The sequence below is a fragment of the Quercus robur genome, chromosome 7 (assembly GCF_932294415.1).
Source record: "Quercus robur chromosome 7, dhQueRobu3.1, whole genome shotgun sequence".
In the NCBI taxonomy this organism is placed as follows: domain Eukaryota; kingdom Viridiplantae; phylum Streptophyta; class Magnoliopsida; order Fagales; family Fagaceae; genus Quercus; species Quercus robur.
The window spans coordinates 39,261,050-39,286,918 of record NC_065540.1 but is presented as its reverse complement, the minus strand read 5'-3'; the positions used below and the strand labels follow the sequence as shown (position 1 = coordinate 39,286,918).

Below are 25,869 nucleotides of genomic sequence, written 5' to 3'. Positions count from 1 at the left end.
AGCATAAAAACTTATTTTTAAATTTTACATACTCATTTTCTAAAACATCACAAATCAAATTATCTATTTTACACTACATTTTATTAAAATATCAATTTTTTTTTTAAAATTTTGTAACTGTTTCTCTTTTTGGCCCATAAAAACCACTATCTAATTTCTTCCTCCATTCTTAGGATATGTATAGAAAAAAAAAACTAAATATAAAATGAATAATATTAGTGTAAATTTAAAAAGTTACTGTAGCAAACTTATAAATTTACATAATTATACACAAATTAATGTTGGTCGTTTTTGGGCAAAATTATATATATATATATATATATATATAGATATATATTTTTTTTATTGTGCTCTGCCGCAAGTTAAGTCTGAAAAATATGAGGTAAGAATCTCTTATTGGGTCGGACCAATAATGAAATAGCATAGAGTGATATTATCCGTAATATATGAATTTAGTGCGTGCAATGCACAATCAATGAGTACATATAGCATATAACCACATGAATGATAAATTTACAATAATTTTTATGATAAAATTTGTAATTATTAAAATTTCTCAAAAGGGATATATGGAGCAAAATCCATAGTTCCAGACGGCATAAGTTGTTACATTTATACTTATATAATGGGCAATTAGGATTTGGCTCATATCTTATTTGCTCCTTGGGTGTTGTATAATAGTTAAAAAAATGATAAAACTTATATAGATTTATTCGAGTGTTGTACCTTCCTAAAAAAAAGTTTTTACCTTAGATTTTCTAATTTAATTTAACTATAAGGTTGTATTGACTAATAAATCACATAGTTAAATTTAATTGTCATTGAAAACGATAGCACTAGTTTTGTTGCATTAGTTAATATAACTATGATATTAAATTTAATTAGATAACTTAATGTACAACATCCAAAAAACTATAATTATGATTTTGTACTACATATATTACAATTTACAAACAAATGTGTCTAATAATAAATTCACAACCACAAAACACTAATAGAACTCACATTACACACGATCAATTCGTTGTTGCGTTAATAGTCATATTCAAAGTCCACACACAAACACTATGTTCATGATAATTGTTGCTCATAGTTGCGTTAGAACACCCTTTGGTTTTGCTAAAAGTCTTTGGTTGACACCTCCTATTTTCAAAGGGTTCAATTCTCCTCTTCCACAATTATTAGATAATAATAAAAAACACATTTGATTTATTTTTTATGGGTACTAATAGGGTTCAATCCCAACCTTCTTTATTCGAGGACAGAAACCATTACCAACCTTTACTAGAGAAACATTAATATTACTGTTACATAAAGTTATGTGATATTCTTCTCAAAAAAAGAAAAAAGAAAAAAAAGTTATGTGTTACAGTGGTAGGATTAGTTAGCATGACAAATAGGATATCCCACTAAAATATCCGAATCATCTAGGAGAGAGAAAGAACATTCCTAAACTATGTAACGCTTTGTTTCTATTTTTGGGTATTAGAAAAATATACATATGAACCTTAAAGACCTGAAAACAATACTAGGTAACTAATGCCATCATAACGTCAAATATATGCACAAGCAAAAGCTTCTTTTATGAGTTAAACTCCAGAGTGATCACCAGGCAAACTTCAACATGTAAGCTTATATACTAAACCCCTCAGAACTACCTTTTTCTTTGTTTCCATTTTTTTTTCTCTAGTGGGTATCTGAAGCTTCCTAGTGTAAATTGTTAAATGCATTGATTCTGTATGTGTATATAAATTCTTGGGTCTAAATTTTGGATGCCCAGATATAAAGTTCTGTCTTTTCTTTTTTATTTTATTTAATTTTGCTTTGCTTTATTGTTTTTTTCTGGTCTAGATCATCCAACTGTTTGTTTAGAATATTACTCTATGATTTTGCTGAAATAAGTTTCAACTATGTTGAATTATATGGTTGAAAATATTGCGTTAGTTTCTTTGTGTTTTTCTAGTGTAGACTTTGTTAGCAATGTGTCTGAGTTGGGATTAAGCAAAGTTGACTTGTTGATGCAAAAAGGTTGTTTGATGAAGTGTTTGAAAATAGGAATGATACTGTTTGATATTTGGGTTTATGGCCATCCTCTTTGATTTATATTGCTTATTTTGATGAGTACTGAAAGACCAGTTTGATTCTGTAGAAAATGAAATCTTGGAAATCACTTCTTCCTCCTTTTTTTTAGAAAAGAGTTTTGGATCATTATAGAGTTGGAAATCGTTGAAAATTAAACTAGTGCTACCAGTGGTTGGGTAGTAGAAGAGGGGTATCTTTAGCCCAATCTCCTATTGTTTCTACTGAATGACATGAATTTGTCCACTAAATCTAAACCCAGGAGAAGGGTGTTATGATTTCAAGCTCACAATTGGGTCTGTAGATTGAAAGGTTTACAAAAGAGCGGCTTTCATTTTGTATCAAAAGAATGTAATGCTTGATGTTGAGTATTGAATTCTAGAACTGAAAATTTTTGTTGCTCATTATCATTTTTAAAGTAATTTACGCATACTCACTATTCAAGAACCATGAGCTCAGGAAAGATACGCCAAGTATGAAATGGAACAGATATGAAATTTGATGTTGCATTATTTAAGATGTAAGAAAGGACTATGAAGGAATGCACATCCATAAAGACCTAAAAGTAGCTCAGGCTGAGATTTTGAATTGGGTAGTGCCAAAAGGTATGGTTTTGAGACTCTGACCTTAATTGAGACTTCTGACCTTAAATACTTTGGATAACTTTTGTCCAAAATGTGATCACTTTAGGAATACAGTCTCGCACTTGGCAAAAGGAGATCATGCCAACAAGATTTATCTTACTTGGATCCAGGAATCAGTCTACCAGACACACGACTGTTTTGCTTCTTGGGAATTATATTTGAAAAGTTTGGTTGCAAACCTTCCTCTTATATGGTAATATTCTTTTTATTTGCTGTAATTGATGAAATAATTAATTGATTAAAAAATTGAAAAATCATTAAACTGTCCTCTTTGAGGACTGATATCTTAAAGAATCTCTAAATCTCTAAGGTTTTTTACAAAGGTTTCTCCAATAATGGAACCAGCCTTTACAAATACAGCTGGATAACCAATTGGAGCATCTACCCAAGCTTCACAACCTTGTTCAGTAAATAGCTTCCCTGTCCAGATATGTTGCCAATTGGAACTTTCTCCCACTGGAAAATAGGCCTTAACATTCTTCTTTCCTTTGTCTAGGACAGGAACCACTAGGATCTCAGTGCCAACCAAGAACTGTTGGTAAGTTAAGTGATGAACATGTTCGTCTTCTGGGTAGTGGAGAAATAGGTGGCGGCAAACTGGGAGGCCTTTTTGAGCAGCTTCCTGTTTTCAAATAAATTTACAATGAGAGAAGGGGGAGAAAGTTGGGAGGTGGGGGAACCATCGCTTACTTCACCAAATTTGATAATAAATTAGTATCCAGAGTTCTAGGAATACCTTTACAAGTTGAATTCTGTAAAACTTCCATGCTTTGTACACTTTAGCAAGGCGAGCAAATTGTGATAAAGTTTGGTGGTTTGAGTAGAATTGGCTATTGCTGGATGGCTTGTTCCCCTGCATGGAAAAGACAGGTAAATTCAGTTTCTAATGAGATTATACATCTTATGGTCTTCAGGTGAAGGAATCATAACGTGTTGGTCAGCAAATGAAAATTTGAAAGGATTATTTTTTGAGGTTGAGTGAATTTAGTCCTCCTTTAGATGTAAATGCCTGTCTAAATTTTCATCATTGACAACCAACATTATTTTTGTCCTTTTTTCCCCTTTTTCTTTTTCTTTATGATCTTTTTTATGCTGGAAAGAGATTCTAATGATGTTGATAATAACAATAATAATGCATGTTATTTTTTCACATGGTAGGTTTTTTAACTTACTTCATGGGTCCGGAAGACAGTGGTGAAAGCATTTAGCTCCATCCAACGCAAAAGCAACTCTTCACTTCTTGTATAGTTTATAAAAGGTAAGTTTACTGCACAGTAGCCTCCAATATCACTGTGGTTAAAAGCATACCCTGAAAGTCCACTGCTAAGGAGGCCAGTGACCGCACTCTTTATCCCATCATTAGCCTGCCAACTTACCATTTGGTCTCCTTCCCAAAATAGCATCCCCCATTTGGGACTATTTCTGAAACCAGCTCTCATGAAGAAAACTAAGGCTTCTTCTGGGTCTTCTTTCCCCTTGCCCACACATTTACTTTTCCATTCTTCCACAAACTCTCTGTTTATTTGGGCCCATAGTTCAGGGTATCTATTATGTGCAGATATAGGATCTTCACCTAAAATGGCAAGTATCCTGATTAGTAGTATATCTGAATTCATAAAGAATAATCAAGTGAGGAATAATACAAAGATTATGTGGCTATTATCACTTAAACCATGGGTACCAATAGACCTATATAGGTTCCTTCTTTGGCTTGGGACACTTGTGTCTTTTCTTATTCATATATTTCATTCTTTATAGTTTCTTATTCTTTTGTTCTTTAAATTTTTGTTCTTTTGGGGCCCAGAAGGCTGGCAGCTTATGAAATATGACGGTTAAAAATATAAATAAAAAAGACTGTGGAAAAGCCTACTGAGTTGGCTTGCCTTGAAAATCTCACACAATAATATGATGATTGTTACATCACTAGAGGTAGAATATTACTTTGTCAAGTAGGTGTACAAAAAGGCATAGGTTTGGGAGACGTGAAGAAGAGATGAATAATTATGGTGATGCTTAACAGTTAATCCTTATTTAAACTATGACAGAACATGACATATTGTTAAGTGTTGGAAAATATGTTATACTAATTCCTACGACATTACTTGCGGAAAAATCAGTTGTGGAAGAATGTTTATTTTGGAGTATTTCTAAAAACTACCTCTGGAATTGAGAAACACATTAACAAAACCTAGACACCCCCACCTAAAAGAGAGATGAAAAAAAAAGTCATGAAAATGGGGTTTACATTGAACCTGGAAAGAGGATTCTACTTCATTAATTTGTTATCTCACTTTGGCATCACAAGAGACCCACGAGTTAGGAAGGTTACTCCCTCACGTTGACTTTCAAATATAGGTTAAGATTTAAAACCTGAATAGAGAGTGGCATCCACAGGCAGGCCTTCACCAAAATCAGCCATCCATCCTCTGACTCCATCATCCACCATTTCTTGTAAAATCTGTTTGAACCAACTAGCAGTATTTGGGTGTGTCAAATCCATCATTCCAACATCAAAAGCTGTATTAGGAACCATGTATGGTTGTCCATGCTTGTCTTTCACTAAGATGTCTAACTTTATTGCCTCCTCAAAGAGGTTTCTCCTTCTGTTTGGCTTCTCATGAGTCTGTCAAAGCAAGTGAAAACTAATTTTAAAGTGATAAACTCTCAAACTATCACAAATTGCAACACAACATTTTGTACATGGGGTATTGCCATTGTATCACTTATAAGATAAAAATATGATTAATGATATATAAAAAAATCATATTGGCTTTTTTAATGGCATTAGCCTTCTTAGTTCTTACAATGATGCAGTGCACTGTTATTAATGGCAGGTTAGTAGTTGCAGGAATTATACTAGAATTTATAGTGGAGAGCATAAGTCAGGGACAAGATGTTTACTGGAGCTAGACAAGGATTGCAGTATGTCATCACTTTGATATGCTGAGCTTTTAGATCTTGAACTAATTGTTTCCATCCGCAGTACCTTTTTGTATCCACTTCCCAATTCCACCACAATTGTGATCCAATCAATGTCTCCCTTTGGCCCACCCAATCCTGTTCAACAATCACTATACAATATAAATGAATGCACATAGATGCATGTAACTAGAACCGCATATTGTAATTTCAAATCTTTTTGAAAATAATGAAAATTGTCTATGGATGGAGAAAAGTCATACTTCAGAAGTTTCAAAAGTTCTGAAATGGCTCATTATTGACATGGGTGTCAAGATTTGTAGAATAATTGTTGAAACAAATTAAAAAACTTCACATTTTTGACAGGTTTAAGCATGTCATGCATTACCTGCAACCAAAATGCTGAAACGGGAACATTATAAGTCCTTAGCTTATCCCAAGTATCGCGTACGGTTTCTGTGCCACCTTGCATTCCAACCACAGCACCAGATATTATCCACTCAGGAAGCACGGGAGGCCTCCCAATGGTTTCTGTAAAATGTTCAACGAGCTCAGAAGGTGAATTCCCGTGCAATATCCGTCCTTGAACTGAGGTCCCATGTATCTGCAAGCCCCAGCATACAGAAAATGGGAAACTGCATGTTTAAGATCTCGAATGAGCCCATTATTTATAAAATGGAATTATGGGCTTTTCCCTTTTAAATTCTTATTTATGTTTTTGCAAAAGTCCCCCTAGTTAATTACTATTGACACCATGTGAGCTTATCCTTTTTTTTTTTTTTGGGTATTATTTAAGAATATGAAATTCATTACCAATTACTAATCCAAATAGTTCTTCTATAACATCATGAAAAGTATTCATCTTCTTTAACAACATGCATTGCTTCTTCCAATCCAAAGTTCAATTTCTGCTAATAATCTAGTTGCTTTAGCGAGCAAGATTCCCTTTCAAAATCTTTTACAACATTCTCCTTATTAGTATCTGAATTACTTATCTGAAACAATTATATACTTATAAGTTGTCATTATGGATGTAAGATCCAATAGTTATCAGAAAGTACCTGAATCTGAACTCTATCATTTCTGGTTAAATCGAATACTGAATAATCATAACCTTCGAGATAAAGAGATCGCATCTTTGATGTCATATAGAATGGAGAAGGAGCATACGTTGTACTCCAATCACCCCCAGCTCTGCAATGAGGAAAACAATGATTCAACTTCAAATTTACAATACTAGTCATTAAAGAGCATTAGGTGGTGTAAGAGCTATTTTTTTCATTTACCTGTAGCTAACCAAGTTAGCTGCAAAAGTTATAGGTTGATCTCCTCTTCCTATGCCTTGCTCCTGAACAAAAATAGGCACCCTTTTGCCTTTGAAATCCATGTGTGAGAATTGCTCCCCAAAACCATAAAATCTCTCTTTAGCTTCACTTGAATAGGTCAAGCAGACCCTGTTGAATTTCGTGGATTCTGAAACTTTCATCTCTTGTATTTCTTCCTCTGCTGAGGAAACTGTCACATACCCTCTTGGCCTTGAAAGGTACCGACAGAAACCAAGCTTCCTTTTCCTTAACTGCCCCAGCCTCCGCCTAAAGCCCAGGTATCTTCCTGTAGGTGTTGGGGAGGTTTTGTGGCTTTGCTTAAGGCCTGGTTCCCCAAGCATCACTTGGAAACCAATCTGATTACTGTTTTTCTGATCAAACAGGAGCCAATACCTTGCAGAAGTAGAAGTCTCCTTTGTCTCAAATTGTATATCTGCAGAAATGCCAGCTTTATGAAACTGCTTTTTCCTTTTTTCCATGCTGAAAATCCAACCAGATATTAGCAACATAGGGAATTGGGAACTATCCAAATCATTTTTCTGCTCAAACCCATATTGAGAATCTTGATTTATTGCCTCTAATGAATGATCAAACTGATTGATTACCCTTATTTCCTCAATGGTTTGGTGATTACAAACCAAATGAACATCTCCATCTTTCACAACAAAGGATCCTCTGCTTTCCTCCACCTCTGTTTCAGCCAATGCAGCAGACACAAAGGCTTGGCCTGGAATGGTAGACCATATGAGTTTAGATGGATTTGATTGATGTGAAATGGAGAGATACCCACCATTGTTTGAGCACCAAAGAAGCTGGAAATCCTTCCCAATTGAGAATTTTTTGTGTGAAGGCACTGTTTGGGAATTGAAAAACAGAGTTCCTTCAATGAAAGGGTGGGAAGTTTGAGTTGATGGGAAAGGGTTATTAAGATGTTTGTGGTGCTTTTTGGTGATTTTGAGGTTTGACATGTTGGGATTAAAGAGAGAGATGGTCCATCCAATCCTATTTATAGATTCCAAATCCGAAACTTTAATACAATGTAAAATATTTTCAAGATTCCTATGAACTTTTCTTGCAGCCTGTCAAAGTTCAAGATGGAGAAAAGTCTTTTGCTTTTTTTTTTACACACTTTTTTGTTGACGTTTGTAGTAACCTAATTAGTGTTTTTGGATGATAGGGATTGTTTTAAATAGTATTTGATTTTTGTGGCATGGCAGTAAATGAATTTGCCAAACTGGCTAAGCTGACCTCATGATTTATTGATGTTAGAACTTAGAATTGTTCTTTTTGCATTTCAGCCCCATTTATTGATATATTTTTCTTTGCTCCCTCTTTTAATAGGTCTATATACTTTTATAATAATTTCCCTTGTTCTCTTTTCTCTTTCTTTCAAAATTTACCAATTGGATTTGAAGTCAAAAATCCTAGCTGATATTTTAATTGATTGTAGTTCCGGGGATTAATTCTTTTTTAAGGTTATTGAGCTCAATACTCTATAACTAACCAACCTTTTTAGCTCTCAATTTTCTGCTGAGGCTTTCAATTAAAAGATACCATGCAACAAATTTGATATGATAATGCAGCAGAATTGGAATTTTTGGATTGCTATTTTCCTTTTGAACTTTTTAACAAAAAAAAAAAAAAATTGAGGGGTTCTTTGCTTTCTTTGGTGCCATGGTGGTGTAGTAAACATAATTTTAGAAAGTTGGGCATTGAAAATTAACTTCAGTTTATCTACTTTTGGTGCCTAAACTAAAATTGTAAATAAAAAACTGTTTCATCTAACGCATAGAATTTCCTATATAGGTCATGAATTTATCCAAATTAAAATGATGACCAAGTCAAATTGAGCAAAATTTGTTCAGCTAAAATAGAACGTTACTAGAGTGGCTTGTTAGACCGGTGAGGGCTAGAAAGGTCCCAATTGGCTGGCGTTTTTTGGATTTCTATAAGAGGTCAATACTCAAATAGAGGACAGGATTGGGAAAGAAACAAAATTTTAGTTGGACCGTTCAGGTTGTTGACTATATTGATTATTTTATGAAAATATTCAATAAGATTAATGAGTTTTTTGGCTGACTTTTGGTCATGCTAATTTTGACGATTGCTATTTCAAAAACTTACTAGGTTTCATCCATTGCATCACTTTTATTATCACACCTCTTCTTCCTTTTTATTTTATTTTATTTTCTTTTCTTTAAAATATTATATCTGTTTCTCCCTCTGTCCTTCTTTATTATTTATTAGTATTTGGGTATTCTAAAGTTGTGTTCAAAATATAAACATACCATTTCACGGTAAAGATGTAATTTTTATTAATAAAAAAGTTGACATTTGTAGTTTAATTGGTTGACATTTTTCATATTTTTAATGGAAATATTTAGTATTTAAATTCATTTATCCCAAAGTTTTAAACTTTATATATAATTCATTGAAAATAATGAGATATAATTCTTTATTTTGTGAAGTTATTTATTTATTTATTTTTTTTGAGCTAGTAAAGTACATTTTTAAATGAAATGGCAACATGGGCCAACATTTTAATCTTTAGGTTCTTGTAAGAAAATGAATCCTACCTCGCCATTTTTTTTTACAAATTTCAAAATTTTTACTATAAAGACAATATTATCCTACAAATTTGATTCAAAACTAATTTTTTCTCTAATATGGTCCTTAAATCCAGGCAAAATGTTGCTTCAAAATGGGGCTGCTACGCTAATTAATGGCGTACTATCACTTTCTTGACAGCAAGTGTTATGATTCAATTTTGTAACTTACCCAAAATTGTATAATGGACAGTTTGAACTGAACACTCACTCCATTTTGTAATACTACTTTTCCTAATGATGTATCTGACCTGCATGTGTTTCTTGGTTCATTTTTTCAGTTCATCTAGCCGTTATAACCGGCATCATTCATTTTGTTCATACATGTGTTTGCTTATTAAATCTTTTTTTTTTTTTTGAGTAAAAATAAATAATAAATAGAATGCTTGTCCTAGTTTGTCTTTTGAACTTGGTCAATGTATTTGCTCCAAGGTTCTGTCTTTATGAATGCACGTAGCCTTGTTTTAGGCAAAGTTCATTGTGCAATCATGCACGTTCGAAATTTTGGGCAGAAGTGCAAAAAGTGCACGTCTTTTGCTCATTCAGACGAATCTTGGATTGATTATCCATTGGTGGGATCTGCCAAATGCATACATTATTCTTCCATAAATAATTTTTTATTGAAAATTTACATTTTCAACTTGTGATTTTGGGTGTACTAAATTAAATATTATAATTAAAGTAAGAAATTAAACTCATAGAAAAATTTAAAATTTATAGTTTCAATTTTCAAAAATAATAAATTAAATCACAAGGTTACAAAAAGTAACAAATTAAACACTAATCAATTATGTTTGAACTATAATATAGGTTGATGCTTTAATTTGTTACTTTTTTTTTAACATCGTGATTTAATTTGTTATTTTTTGAAATGATGAGGATTTGATTTGTTATCATCATTAAATTATAGGGTTTATAATGAAAATTTTCCCCCTTTTTAATGTCAAACAGTAGCTTTAATGATAAATAATAATCTATCTAAAAAAACATATAAATAATTTAATGTATCATAGTTATTAAATCTTAATCATTTAAATATTAAAATAGCTACATTGATGTGAATGCTCTTAAGTGGTTTAAGTTTGTCAAGAATCTTATAATTCAACTAGTTGTTGTTAATACTTTTTAGTGTTTCTAATAACGATATCCAAGATTTCAATCCCTCATCCTATGTTGTAACTATCAAATTAAAAAAAGAAAAAAAGAAAAGAAGAAGAAGAAGAAGATAAATTACATTTTACACTCTTTGATTTGATCCTATCATAATTTAGTTAATAAATATTTAATTGTTATAACTGACTCTCTAAGAAGTTTGAACTAGTGAAACAATTACGTTTCTTTCAAATTAACAAATTTAAATTAAATGAACAAACAATATAGCTCCTTATGGTTGGATCATAAACTTTTTTAATTGCTACAGTTTGACAATGTTATTTTTGTCCAAACTTCCCCTATTTTTTGAAACCCTTTTTGCGAGGATAAGGATGAGAGTCATGAGACCTTATTGGATATGATAGACATCTCTTTTTTTTTTTTTGGCTAAAATGATAGACATCTCTTACATGTTCTATTCAAATTGCTTTACATGTAAATCTAGTAACTGTAACATGGTTCTCAGCCAAAAAAAAAAAAAAGTAACCGTATCAGGGTGTTTCAAATGTTAATCTATTTTGTTGGAGGATTTTATCCTAACGTACACTAAATTTTTATTTTATGAATAAAATATGTAATTTCCAAAAAAAAAAAAAAAATTAAAACATTTAGGGGACCAAATGTAACCATTTGCTTCTGTTATTTTGTCTTTTGTCTTTTCCACAAATGATGTACTTATTGTAAGTTAATTTTCGGCTAATTCTACTCTACTCTACTCTACTCTCATTTTTCTCTCTCTCCATCTAAATTGGCCATAAAAGGACAAACTCTTCAGTATCATGAAGCAAGGAGAAGGTTTCTCAAAAATAAAAATAAAAAAATAAAAAAATAAAGCAAGGAGCAGCAGTTAAGAGGATAACAAGTTCAATTAAGATAACAGCATTCAGATCTCAAAACTAAAATTTGGGAATCAATAGAACATCTTAATTTAGTATGGGGAGCATTTGACAGGATTTTCAACCATGTTCCCAGGATTGCAAACTTTCTATCATAGTATCATCCATGAACTAGGGGGTGTAATGGTGAAATAGTGTCTCAGCATCCCTCAAGGGGTTACTATTTGCTATAAGGGCTCTAACCCAACAAAGGAGCAACTAAAGAAAACTACATTGATTGGACACGGTTATATTACATAGATCCCTTGAGCTCCTAACATGAATAGCAGTATATGAGGCAAAACCATAATAAATCCATAATGAAAGTTGAAACTGAAAAAGTCAATAATTTCTAAAACAAACAAGTGAAGTTCCTCAATCAAGTAAATCTGACATGGCTGTCCTCCTAAATGCATCGACCTGAGCTAACTGGGATGCCAAAGTTTTGTTTGGGAATATATTATCTGCCTTCATCCTCTCCCTAATCCCATAAGCTGGCGCCTTTGCATTTATATAGGCCTGGGTTAGAGTCTGGAACTGCCGGAGTCTAGCCACATATCCAGACTGTCTCATCCTATGAAACATTTTTTCTGAATTATGAATATCACCCCTCTTTGCATACTGTTCCATTATAGCCATGAAAGAATTGAACATTGGCCTCATCTGGTTCTGCTGAGTTGCCTTGTGCAAGATGGAATCAGCCTTTTCCACCTCCCCTGCTTCCACATAGAGCTTTACAAGTGCATCCCAAGTCATTGGGCCAATCCTGCACCCACTCTCCCCCATACGCTTAATAAGATCCTTGCCCTTGGTCAGCATCTTTTGGCTTGCATACACATTCAGAAGCACAGAATAATGCCTAGAAGAAAGCTTCTTCCCCATTTTTGACATTGTATCAAAAACTGCCTCTGCTTCTTCAATCTTCTTCAATTTTCCCCAAGCTTCAATAGCAGCCATGCAGTCCTCAAGCCAGGGATTCGACTCACAGATCTTCCAAACTCTCCTCACATCATCAGCCTTTCCCAGCTGTGCATAAAGAGGAAGCAACAGTCGGCAAGTAAAACGATCTTTTAAGTTATCCCCTTCCATCTCCTTCAAAATTGCTTCAGCTTTTTCTGTAAGCCCACCTGAGGCATAATGCCTAGCTAAGACGGCTAGTGTATTGATGTCTGGTTCAATGCCTTCAGCCTTCATTGTTTCAACAATTTGGTCCATACCAGCTATGTCATTCGATTGGCCTTTGGTGTCTATTAAGATCTTATATGTGAACAGAGTGGGCTTGACACTTTCTTTCTCCATTAATAATAATACATCAGCTATTTTCTTCTTGTCAAGTCTCTTGTAAAGTAGGAGCAACTGGTTGCAAGAAAATGATGTCATTGGAAATTCAAGGTCCTTCATTTTGTTGAACACAACCTCTGCTTTCTTAACGTTGTTGTCAGCAACACAGTTTGCCAGCAAGGTTCGGTAGATTACTTCCCCTCTAAAAGATTTTGGAATCTTCTCAATGTAGCTCTCTGCCCTCTGGAGACCCCGTACCTTAGAAATCAAATCAAGGCGAGAAGCATAATCTCTCTCAACAAAGTCAAGCTGCTTTTTTGCCTCCAGCCACTCTGAGAGCTGCAAAACCGATGTAGCATAAGAAGAGATGAAAACTGCTTTATTTAATAAATTTTAGAACTCAAATATATAACTTCAAAACCAAATCTTCCTTTTGCACATGCATAAAAATGGACTCTAAACAATAACTCAAGTACTCAACAATCCAAAGATGGTGGCATCAACCACTAGTATTGGTGGATGATTTTCCTTATCAACAATCAAAGTGCCAAGGGCCTTTGTTTTAGTGGCATCTCCACCCTTGTTGGTGAGAAATATCCCAGGTTCAATTCCTCACAAGCACACAGAGAAGCAAAGTGCAATGTAGTAACTATGTATCTCTGTTTAATTGAACAGAATCTGTTACCACCCACTTGAAACAATAGTAATAACAGAGGTCAATTTTGAGCAAAAACCAGAAGGCACTCACATTTCACAAGGTTCCACCCTAAGGATCTCCATCCCCCCAATATCCTTTAAATAATTTTTTCTAGAAGTAAATCTGCTCACACTTACAGTCATTGGATTAATTGGGCATGAAAGAAGATTTCTAAAATCAATATACAGGAAAAAGCTGCATGCAACAGCATAACAAATAAAATATATAAAAATCAACCAACCTAACAGAGTTGGATATAATTTTTTTTATAAGTAATGAAAGTTTTTTTTTTTTTTTTTAAATTTTTTATTTAAAATAGCACCTACCAAGTACACCAGGGGTGTACTCAGAGAGAAATACAACCAAACTCAACAGATTCAGATATCATGATAGAACTATATGAAGAAACCCCACCCAAATCCTTTAAATGAACCTATTGTTCATAAAAGCCAGCTTCCTTGGAAAAAAAATATCAACCTTCAAACGCAATCCATACCTTTTTACTTAACAGGTGGCCTGTTCTACCATACATGTATTGAACCATGTGGCCCAAATGAACAGCACATTAGCACACAACTTTAACACCATCATAGTCTACAAGATTTGTGCTAGGAACATAGATGCAGGAGATGCAAGAAAATTATTATTTAATATTATTTATGTTTGCAAGTCAATTTTATTTTTATGTTTTAGGTCCTAGTAGTTTATTGGGCTATTAGTATTTTAATTTAGAAAGCAAGGTTATTTTTGTAATAAGGCAATTAGGATTTCCTAGCCAATTAGAATTAGGGTTTAGCAATCCTTTATAAGCAACTCATTGTACTCCTTGAGGAGATGGTTGGTATTTTGATGAATGAAAAAAATGGCTGTTTGGTCTTTTTTTGGTCTGGTGCTGACTCCAGGTCTACCCTAGGTACCGACTCCTAGTGGTTTCCCTGCTTGGTGTTGACTCCAAGCAAGGCCTAGGTGCTGACTCCTAGATCATATCTTTTTATTTTATTATTGTTTCAGTTTTGTTCTGGTTGTCCTGCGTCATATTTGGTATCAGAGCAAACACTGATCTGTTCGAAGCATCGTTGCAGTCAAAAAAAAAAAAAAGCTGTCACCGAATATTTTCCACCACCAGAAATCCAGCCACCACACCACCTTCAAAATCCCTTCACGACATCTCTGCCGAACCAACATCAGAAAACCCCCTCTGCCAACGCAATCCCAATAACTAGCCTTTTATTTAATTTTAAAAAACCCAGCACCTTATTTTCTGTTCAAACTCTTCCCGATCATTTTTAATTTGCAACCCCACAGTGTTTTCCCACTAAGAACAACTTGACCTGGCCCATCTAAAATAAAGAACTCAAATTGAAACCCATTAACATAAACAACCCAGCAACTCCAAGACCCCAACCCCACTGCCAGATCCTACTTCCACGCTCAAATCACCAAACCCTTTGCAACCACGAAGACAGAGAAGTGGTCCTGTTGCCGCCGACCTGGATCGTCAAATTTTGCCCTTCCTCACGACGGCGATCCTCCTCCATCAGTTCCTGCTTGCCACCATGACTACCACTATACACACTCGCAAGCCCCAGTTGCAGCGACCCACCATGAGCACCTTCCATCCTGCCTTGCGCCGCCATGACCTTCACTTGCTCACTGCCGGCCCAAAGGTAACCCAGTACAGCCCCCTCTGCGTTATCCACTTTCTTTAGCCAAAAAAAAAAAGTACGGGACCCAGCCCACGAAATCCAAGCCTGTCAACCAGCCCAGTCCCAGCAAATATTTGAGAGAATAGTCTTAGTTAGAGAATCATGGTAATATTAGAAGTACTTTATTTTGATGGTTATGAAACTTACCCATGATCAACCCTCCACAGTCCTTGAAGGTCTACATCTTGGTGAAGTCGAAGAGGTTAAAACCACAATGCTTCCTATGGTTCATAAGGTTCAAGAAGAGATTATATTGATTCCACACATTGATTTTATTATTCCAAATGAGTTTGATGAGGTGGAATACGGGGTTTTTCTTTTCCCTGTGCTCCTTAAGGTGATTTCAGACTTGAAGCAAGTGTTATTTGTCAGCATCCTAATCCTTCAATGCTTTAAAACTCGAGGTCGAGTTTTCTCCAACCAAAGGAGAATGATGCGGGAGATGCAAGAAAATTATTATTTAATATTATTTATGTTTGCAAGTCAATTGTATTTTTATGTTTTAGGTCCTAGTAGTTTATTGGGCTATTAGTATTTTAATTTGGAAAGCAAGGTTATTTTTGTAATAAGGCAATTAGGGTTTCCTAGCCTATTAAAACTAGGGTTTAACAATCCTTTATAAGCAACCTATTGTACTCCTTGAGGAGATAGTTGATATTTTGATGAATGAAGAAAATGGCCGTTTGACCTTTCTTTGGTTTGGTACTGACTCCAGGTCTACCCTAGGTGCTGACTCCTAGTGGTTTTCCTACTTGGTGCTAACTCCAAGTAAGGCCTAGGTGCTGACTTCTAGGTCATATCTCTTTATTTTATTGTTGTTTCAGTTTTGTTTTGGCTGTCCTGCGTCAAACACACCATAAACCCACTTGCATTTCAAACAAGCACCAATTGTGGGCCAATTAGCTCAACCGATAAAGTCTCTTGTTGTTGAATAAGAAATTTGGGGTTCAAATCATGTCTATACCAAAAACTAATTGTTGTCTTGGCCAAATGATAAAGAGAAATCATCATGGAGCAGATGCAATATGCTGAAATCCACAGTATCTATCAAAATAAATAAAAAAGTGCAAATGCAAATACACCACATGATACTCAAGGGAAGTATCTTCCAAATTTTGCCACTATGATGTCTTCCAAATGCCCCTTCAAACATGCCAATAAATCAACCACCATTTATCATAATGTATGAATCCCCAAACAGGCCAAACATCCATTGAACACATTTCTCTAGCTATTTCACATTAGGAGTAGATGATCTCTTGATCCCTGATTCATTCACGCATGCAATACTAAACCACTACTGTTTTGATGCTCCCGCAGATGATACATTGTTAAAATCTTCTGTAACGAAGCTGTCCAAATAAGAAATGCCAGTCTAAGTGGTACTTCATCCTTCTAAATACTCCTCCAAGGGAAGAAGGGTAATAAAATTTAAAAAAAAAAAAAAAAAAAAAAAAAAAAAAAAAAAAAATCCCTCCCTCCAATCTGAAAGCCTTATAATAAGATTTAAATGAATATCATGACTTCTAGAAGGTTCAAATCATTTGCTCCCCACCCTCTCAATGAACATTGGCAGAGTATAAGTTATATAGAAAACAAACCAAAGATTTCAGTTCCCAATCTTGCACCATCCTATTAAAGCTTGGATTCCAGTGAAGATTTCCATTTGACCAGTCCATATACTCAGTTGTCAACAATATGGGATATTCAAGTTCAACTTTGGTATAACTGCCTATTGGATGATTTCAGCTAAATGAACACAGAGATATTTATGATATGCACATCATACACATGCACAAACAACCACTAGCTAGGTACCAAATTTATACAAATAGCCACCAAGGAATAGGTAAATTGACTATTGAAGCCCAAAAATATGCAATATGAGGACAAGGTGAAATTTTTTTCCCTGCAAGCTATTTCTAATAAAAGTTTTTTAAGTAAAGAAAAAGATCATATTAACTTACCTGCAATGCCCGCCCATACATCCGACGTTTACGAAGGTTAATCATGGCCAATGAGATTTCTGCCCGGCTCAAATCATGTCCTTCTTCAAGCCACTTATCAAGAGCGGTATGTATAGACAAACCTGGAGCAGCCATGATGGCTTTGAACAGTTCTGATTGAGCCCTTCTAGATGATTTTTTCTCAATAGGGTCAGTCTCAATGTCTGATAACTCTAGCTCATTTTGAGAAGGCTCTTCAACATCCACATCAGAGAGTTCTGGTCCAGAAATTAATTCGTCATCACTTTCATCTGCTACATTACTGTCTTGATTTTCCTGAACACCAGAAGTTGTCTCAAGTTCAGAAAAACCATCTTCCAAATCATCTTCTTCACCACTGCTTTTTGCACCAGCTTGTGAAGAAAAACTACATCTACCCACAGAGAATTTTGAAGAAGCATGCTCTGTATGGTAAAACCTCTTCAAATACAGCAATCTATCGTATGCCTCTTGAGGAGACTCAAGGACACCAGCCTTGTCATCCTCTATGCAGGAACTTGGTATTTCTAATTTAGCACAGCATGCGCGAGAAGTTCTTATACTGAATCCTCGGCTCCTGAAAACAAAAGAAAACATAAATAAACTATCATATTAGGCAACCACAACAAGGTAAATATGAATAATATAAGATTCTACTCAACTTTGAAGGCTGTCATTTCACAGGATTTTCCAGGAGAAAACATTAGATAAATTAATAACTAACAGAGAGGTGTCATGATATATAGAAGAGAGTTCTGGAAAATTTTATAAGAATCCAGCAAACAGTTAGGGCTTGGATTAAATAAGATATTCTTTACAGCAAAAGAAAACGTAAAGGGTGGAAGCAACAGTAACTGAGTATTACAGAAAGAATGGTAATTTTACAGCTATTGCTCGTCATACATTAATATGATAGCGATCCCTTCTATACCACTTTTCAATGTCAGAAGTCACTAAAAGCTGGGTCCCAATAATAATCCTCCAAGTTTAGAACCATAAATGTCGAAGAAATAAGAGAAGGGAAGGTATCTAAAATTCACATGAAGATACTAAATTATTTTAGTGCAGAAAAATGGTAATTGACATGTTCGACAAAAGTACGGGCTCATTATCACAATAAAATGAAACCATGAAATGAGAAACATCCAAGTTATAGAATTTTGAAAAGATATCTTCACTTTTACCACATATTGATTGAATAGAAGAAAGTTAATCCTTGAATCATGTGCACTACAAAACTTATAAAGGTACAAACAATTTTTTTTTTTTTAAGTGGAAAGTTACACACGCACTCAGTGGATCATGAATGCACAAGCAGCACAACCTTACCTCTCCATTTCATTCTTTATGGAGAGAGGAAATACCATTTTAGCTAGAGATCATTGGCCAGTTTGAATCAAGTATAAGATACCACAAAAGAGAAACTCAAGCAGGCAGAGGTTGCAGAAACTCCCTAAAAATTAAAGCCAGGTTGGTTTTTTCAAAGGGAAAAACATGTTTTGATAACCACAATTTAGGCAAAACGCATTTGATTAAGCATAAAACGAATATCAATGATGTGGCATCAAAGTTGATGGCAGAACTTACCCTATATCTTTTTAAAAAGAAAAGAAAAAAAAAAAAAAACCATGACAAGAATTTGGTTAGCGCTTTGTAAAAAAAAAAAGGACACAATAATTTATTATAAAAAAGACTTTTGAAACTTTAGAAATCAAATCACAATGAAAATGGGGAAAATTAGAAAATAGAGAAACCGAATGAACCATTAAACCCAAAATTCCACTATCTTCCATTCTTTTACACTCTCACAAACAACCAAACCATAGGGGATTAGCCAATAAAAAACCGGAGTAAGTATGCTTTACACTAAATCTTTTTTTTTTTTAATTGAGAAAAAACAGAAAGCATGAAAAAAAAAAAAAAAAACCACTATCCATCTTTTTCCTGCTCTTTCTCAGCAACCAAACAAGTGGGATGAGATACTAAGACCCAAATAAGTACACATTTGCACTGTGATAAAATAACCAGCCAGCCTAAGAAGCCCATTAATTCCTAACATCCAATTTCCCTTTCATTTCCCTCAGCTTTCCCAGTAATCAAACTGAGGGATCAGATACTAACAAACCCCAAAAAAAAAATGCAAACTTTTCGTCACAAAAACATCAAAAACCAAAACCCATTTCGACATTCAATTTTCCCTGCAGTTCCCTCATTTTCTCAGTAACCAAACAGATAGTAAATCCCATAACACACAAAACAAAACACAGAGAAAAGGGTTTACCTGAGAGGAATAGAAGCCCGACGAAGAGCCCACATGGTGAAATGAGACGTATTTGTGAGAAAATCAAAAACCCTGATAGTCGGAATCAGAGAGAGTGAGTGTGATAAAAGAGAAGGCACACTCTTTAAACCCTAAAAACCCTCAGTGGCATTTGGTAATTTCGCCTTTGGACTAGGATTTTATTCGATAGTTTCTTTTTAGAAGTACCCCAAGTTTTTGTTGAAATGGCATTTACTTCCCCACGCCTGGATTTTTTTTTTAAACTAAATTATTAGCCTTAAGATTTGAGATTTTTTCATTTTAATTCTTTAAGTTTGAGATTTTTTATTTTGGTCTACTAAGACTTAATTTTTTTTTTCAAATGGTAATTTTATTAATCTTTGTGATTGAATTGGTGAATAATTATATATGTACCAACATCATGGTGCTTTTTTTTTTTTACCTTCCCTTTCTTAGTGAACAAATTAGTTATGAACACGAATAGGACTACTTTGAAAAAGTGGAATCAAATTTGGTGAAAGAAAGTGAAAAATATCAAACTTAAGAAACCAAATTTAAACAACCTCAAATTTTAAGAGTTAAAAGTATATATTCTAGTTATTATTTTTAAAAATAAATCTAGTGATACAAAAAGTTTTCAACTCTTTTAACAACTGTTGAAATGTGTATATTGTAAACACCTCACTTTACAAAGTGAAAATTTTAATTTTCTCAAGTGGTGTTATGGGTAAAATAATCATTTTAGTCATCTGAAGGTAAAATATATTGTCATTTTAAATTAACAATTCTAAAATTAACTTAAGGGTTGCTTTATCATATTTGGTCTCATTTTGTGTCAAGGGAAGATAATGTGTCATAGTAAGAATTAGGAATTAGGAGATCTTGACCAATTTTGTGAAAAAAACTTAATTTTTGAATGGAGGAAATCCGGCCTTCAAATTAGCCACAGTGCGTGGAATTAAAATGTTTTAATTTTATTGGTCATTGGATGAAACAATAAAAGTAAAGACTTATGTTATGTTCTTGCATGCCCTTGGTAATTCTACAAGATAATTATGGAATTTTTAATTATAAAATAAAATTTTTGATTTTAATCTACAACTAAATATTTAAATTAGTAATTCTAAAGATCAAAATCTGGTAAATCCTTTGCATTCAATCTCTTACTTTGACCGAGTTTGAATAGAGTAGAATTTATTTTAAATATTTTTGTAGTTAATTTTTGAGAATTTTTTTGGAGCTCTAACATTTCAATTATCATCTGGATATGAGTTTTCAAGGTCCGTAGGTTACTCAAGGCTCCCTCCTCTATAAATGAAGAGTGGTGCATTAATTAGGAAAAGGAGTCTTTCTGCTACAATTTTTTACAAACAGGAGAAAGCTCTCCTTAGATCCAATTTTTAAAGCCCTATTGCATAAAGAAACTGCAATCTGCAACAGAAGAAAAGGAGGGAAAATTATTGACAAATTTAGATGTCTTTAAGATTGCAAGAAAGAATATGAATAAGTCAATTGCATTTTTGTATGATTAATGAATCTTGCTTACTCACATTTTTAGTCTATCAATCTTCTTCTCATTCAGCCACCTCATTGTCTTTTCGTCACGCCGCCTCACTGTCTTTTAATCACAAATTAATTCACAATACCCAATGGCTAAAAAGCAGAAGAATTTAAATAATAATAATAATAAATTGAACTTTTGCAAATGCTATAGAAGAAAGTAAGGGAAAATTATTAGTAAATTTAGATGTCTTTTTTTTTTTGAAAACTAAATTTAGATGTCTTTAAGATTGAAGAAAAGAATACAAATAAGTCAATTGAATTATGGTATGTTTAATGCACCTTGCTTGTGATTTTAACTAAACGGGCCCACTAAAAATGTTTTTGTTATTTTTTTTACGAAACTACAATACTGATCTCTCAAGTTTATCATGTGTACGTAATTGGTCTTTTAAGTTTGAAGCGTGCACAATTGGTCCCTCAAGTTTGTAAAATGAGCAATATAAGTCTTTTTACTTATGTGGCTAGGGGTGATAAAATAAGCTCAATCTCATTTGTCCACCCAAACTCATCCACTCTAATTGAACCCAAACCCACCCAATTATCAGTTGGGTCTAAATGGACATCAACCCAATTAGACCCCATGATTATTGGATTTTAACTAAAAACTCATTGAAACCCATTTAACCCAAAAACAATATACCCAAATTCAACCCAGCCCTTCAATTAAAAAAAAAAAAAAAAAAAAAAAAAAAAACCACAAACGTTTCAGTTTCATTTTCCTTCATTTTCTCGGCCTCCAAAGACTTCTCTCTCTCTCACTTGCTCTCTCTCTTTCTCTCTCTAGCTCTCATCTAGAACTCATGGAATCCATTGGAGTACTCATGCTCATCCCGATGAACTCATTGCCGCTACTTTCTCTGTTTTTGAATTTTTCTCTGTGTAGGTTTGATCGTGAGGACGTGTCGCTTAAGGATGGAAGGAAAAGAAAAAGTTGCAGAGAGAGCTTGGTGCTCAAGGATTCCAACAAGGATTTGTCACTCCAACTCCAGGACGACGAATACCACGAATGCTTTGTTTCCGTGTCCTACTCTTCGTCGCTCAGCAGCGAGGTTTCATCGAAGGAGATTTGAGCGTGTAGGATGAGGCTCATTTCTGCTATGGCTCGTCACCATCAAATGAATCTCAGAGTCATCTTGTTTCTCTATTTTGGTTTTCTGTTTTTGTGCTTGTTTTAGTTCAATATTGCTTAATCGGTTTGCATTCTATGTGATTTGTTTGTTTTGCATTTGATTTTAATATGCACAATGATCAGGTTGATTCAGATTTTCTGAACTATTGGCGTTTAGAGTTGTTGTTTGGTTGCATTGTGCAACTTGTGCTCCACGCAAGGCCGGCCCAACAAAATTTGGGGCCTAAGGCAAAAATTTTATATGAGGCCTTTTTATATGTAAATATTAATTAAATAAAATTATATAATACTAATTAAATTAAGACTAATTTGATGTAAATACAGAAATTGATGAATAATACTACTTAAACTAAGGTTAATTTCATATAGAATATTGAATATTATAGTTGAATCAAAAGGAACTTACTTTAACTTGGATATATGATTATGCATAGTTAAGTACAGTTGTAATCTAAATTTTAATTTTATATATTCTTTTTAAGAGAAAGAGATAGATAGATATTATTTGGTGTGTGGTTTAGTAGGAGATTAGTCATCATTGATGATTTATCACATTTGTAGTATTTTATTTGAAACATCTTAGGGTTTCAATTGAGTTAAATTTTTATTGGTCTCCTATTTTAAAAGCCTTGTTAGAAATGAAAAAGAAAAATACTAAAAATACTACAAAATGTTCACAATAAATGTGATTATGATTGTAATTGATGAATTTCAACAACTTAATTTATTTGTCTTTGAATTACTTTTTTATGTGATTGGTGATATGTCAATTAAATCTATAGTAAAATTTGTGGTATCTTTAACATTACTCTTAAAAAAAAAGTACCAATTATTTAAAAAATGTTATATTTTTATAAAATTTTGGGTCTTTTACTAAGGAAGATGGGGCCTTTTTTTATTAGAGAAATTTTTTATTTGTTGTGGGCCTTAGGCCTAGGCCTAAGTTGCCTAGGCCTTGAGCCGGCACTGGCTCCACGTTATCTTTGAACTTTTGGCCTCTTACTTTCCTGTTTGGTTGCTGAGAAAGCTGAGATAAAACAGAATTTATAATTATTTTTATTTTTATAATATTGTTGTGTTTTCTAAAAATTTAGTGGAAAAGGAATTCAAGAAAGCGTTGGGGTTTTCACTTTAATCGCATTTTGGTAATTTTGATAATTAGGTAATTGGATGAGTTGGGGTTTACCCATAATAATTAAGTTGACCATAATAATTAAGTTGAATTAGGTTAGAAGCAGTTAGTTAAATGGATTTTAATGGGTAAATGAGTTTTATATACCCAACCTAATTATGCCCACCCCAAACCCACCTATTTGACACTCTTAATGTGGCTAACAAACAATAACTTGACATTTTATTTTAATGATATGACATATTTTAATTAAAAAATCACATATTAAAAGTGCACGTGAAAAACTTTTTTTACAACAATATCAAATTAAAAAAAAAAAAACTCTTTTTTTTCCTACCAATTGTAAATATATTGAAATTCGTGCGACCCGCTGATGTGAACACAAACAACTTCTTCTTCTCTTTTAAATGACTTTTTTTTTTTTTTTTTTTTTTTTGTGGGGGGGTGGGGGGGCTCTTGCACGAAACCCACTAATTGTCTTCTTCTTTCTTCTTTTTCTTTTTATTTCCTATCTCTCTTGCATGAACCCACAAACTGGTGGTCTAAGGTCTTCTTCATTTTTTTTTTTTTGGTGTTTATTGTTTTGCTGTTTTGGTGGTCTTCTTGTTTCAAATAAAATAAAACCCGGTTGAATTTAACCCCACCAACAAAACAAAATTCATAAAAATAGAATCTCAAACCCAGAAAACAAAACCCATTTAAGTTTAACCCTAACCCATAAAACACAAACCAAATCAAACATTTAAAGAAAATAAAAGAAAGAAACAACAAAAGAGAAGCAAAGATGCACAAAGTGCTATATGATACATTTTGTTGAATTTAACCCCACCAACAAAACAAAATTCATAAAAATAGAATCTCAAACCCAGAAAACAAAACCCATTTAAGTTTAACCCTAACCCATAAAACACAAACCAAATCAAACATTTAAAGAAAATAAAAGAAAGAAACAACAAAAGAGAAGCAAAGATGCACAAAGTGCTATATGATACATGCCCTGCTTTTTTGCTGCTATGCCTCTACAAGGATTCCATGGGTTTTGTTTCATCCCGTGAAGTGTCTGCAAATGTTTAGCTATTTTAGTTTACTCTGTTTCTGTATTTTGTTGCAGTTCTGTGTAGTTGTTGGGTTAATATATGTCTTGTTAGTGTGTGTATCTTTATCAGTCCGGTTGGGATGTGAAGTTTGTGGTGTTGTAAGACTTTTTAAAGTGTGTTTCTGTTTACATTTAATAAAATCCCAATTTATGAAAAAAAAAGAAAAAAAAAAGAAGAAGATGCTGGGACCTGTTTCTGTGATTTTAATTTGTAATTTTTTAATTAAAATATGCCACATCATTAAAATAAAATGTCAAGACATTGTCCGTTAGCCATATAAGTAACATCATTAATAGCAGTCAGTAAAAGGACTTATATTACTCATTTTGAAAACTTGAAGAATCAATTGCACATACTTCAAACTTGAGGGACTGATTGCATATACATGGTAAACTTGATGGACCAATATCATAGTTTTGCCTATTTTTTTCAAGTCTCTATTTTTATTAATGAAAGTTCATTTTATTTTATTTTTAGCAAAAGATGAAATAATGTGTACCAAAAGTAGTTAGAAATTAAATTTTCTCAATCTTTAGGCTAATATATATCATCAAAACAAATGGATTTCAAATAAGCATTTTCATTTGGATTTTTATTTAGAAACATATTATGTTTGAAAAAAAATCATCTAGTAGAGCACAGTTTCATGTAAATAATAAAAGTAATAAAATTTTGCTTTCGCTAATACATAAAGTAAAGCACGGTTTACCCTTTATAGTTTTTTTTTTTTTTTTTTTTTTTTTTTTTTTTTTTTTTTTTTTTTTTTTTAAGACATTTCGTTAATCACAAATTTACAATGGAGAGGAATGGTTCAAACTCTAGAATCTAGATATCTTCATTAAAAACACTATAAGTTACCAACCAATTGAGCTAAAAAGATCTCTTTATCACTTTTTCATGTAAATAACAAAAGGAAAAGTAAAATGTACACATAAAATTGATTTTACAAAGTGGAATTGTCCATAGAATCTGCTAATGTAATTTTATTATAAAAGGGGTTGCGGTGTGTAGGGGTGCTCCAAGAATCTCCCATCTTCTATTTACGGATGATAGTATAGTTTTTTGTAGGGCTTCCTTCGATGAAGTGAGTCGGGTCATGAAGGCGCTTGAGTATTTTGAAGGGGACTCGGGGCAAAGGCTTAATAAGGAGAAAATTTCCTTTTTTTTTTTCAGCAAGAATACAAGTAGGGAAGTCCAAGACCAAGTAAAGGGTTTGTTTGGAGCTCAAATTATAAGACACCATGAGAGGTACCTTGGGTTGCCACCTTTAGTGGGAAAAGGAAAGCTTTTAACCACATTAAAGATATGGTGGGAAGGAAAATTACGGGATGGAAAGGAAAACTCCTTTCCAATGCGGGGAGAGAGATCCTTATAAAAGCCGTGGCCCAAGCCACGCCT

General features: G+C 33.5%; 2 protein-coding genes and 1 long non-coding RNA gene across 9 annotated transcripts; 1 reads left to right on the top strand and 2 right to left on the bottom strand.

The window, feature by feature from the left end:
• The first annotated feature begins 1,461 nt into the window (after positions 1 to 1,461).
• LOC126693384 (uncharacterized) lies at positions 1,462 to 6,496 on the top strand. Of its 7 annotated transcripts, none has more exons than XR_007645328.1 (6): positions 1,462 to 1,626; positions 2,525 to 2,684; positions 2,770 to 2,916; positions 3,220 to 3,593; positions 3,882 to 3,981; positions 5,558 to 5,944. It is a non-coding gene; the product is annotated as an uncharacterized LOC126693384 (long non-coding RNA). The 7 variants fall into 7 exon arrangements; XR_007645329.1 differs by having other exon boundaries at positions 1,463 to 1,626; positions 2,544 to 2,684; XR_007645325.1 differs by lacking the exon at positions 5,558 to 5,944 and adding an exon at positions 6,009 to 6,496 and having other exon boundaries at positions 1,465 to 1,626; positions 2,539 to 2,684.
• Positions 2,978 to 8,086, bottom strand: LOC126693383 (uncharacterized). Its single transcript, XM_050389344.1, has 8 exons — positions 6,929 to 8,086; positions 6,704 to 6,836; positions 6,031 to 6,246; positions 5,625 to 5,780; positions 5,094 to 5,346; positions 3,896 to 4,296; positions 3,460 to 3,576; positions 2,978 to 3,345 (listed from the first exon to the last, which is right to left on the bottom strand). The coding sequence occupies exons 1-8, from the start codon at positions 7,933 to 7,935 to the stop codon at positions 3,010 to 3,012; spliced, it is 2,619 nt and encodes an 872-aa protein (XP_050245301.1). The 5' UTR covers positions 7,936 to 8,086; the 3' UTR covers positions 2,978 to 3,009.
• Positions 8,087 to 11,813: 3,727 nt separating this feature from the next.
• Positions 11,814 to 19,715, bottom strand: LOC126693381 (pentatricopeptide repeat-containing protein At1g80270, mitochondrial-like). The gene is made up of 3 exons (XM_050389343.1): positions 19,551 to 19,715; positions 17,252 to 17,846; positions 11,814 to 13,220 (listed from the first exon to the last, which is right to left on the bottom strand). Exons 1-3 carry the CDS (start codon positions 19,583 to 19,585, stop codon positions 11,976 to 11,978), a joined length of 1,875 nt encoding a protein of 624 aa, XP_050245300.1. The 5' UTR covers positions 19,586 to 19,715; the 3' UTR covers positions 11,814 to 11,975.
• Between the last annotated feature and the right edge of the window lie 6,154 nt (positions 19,716 to 25,869).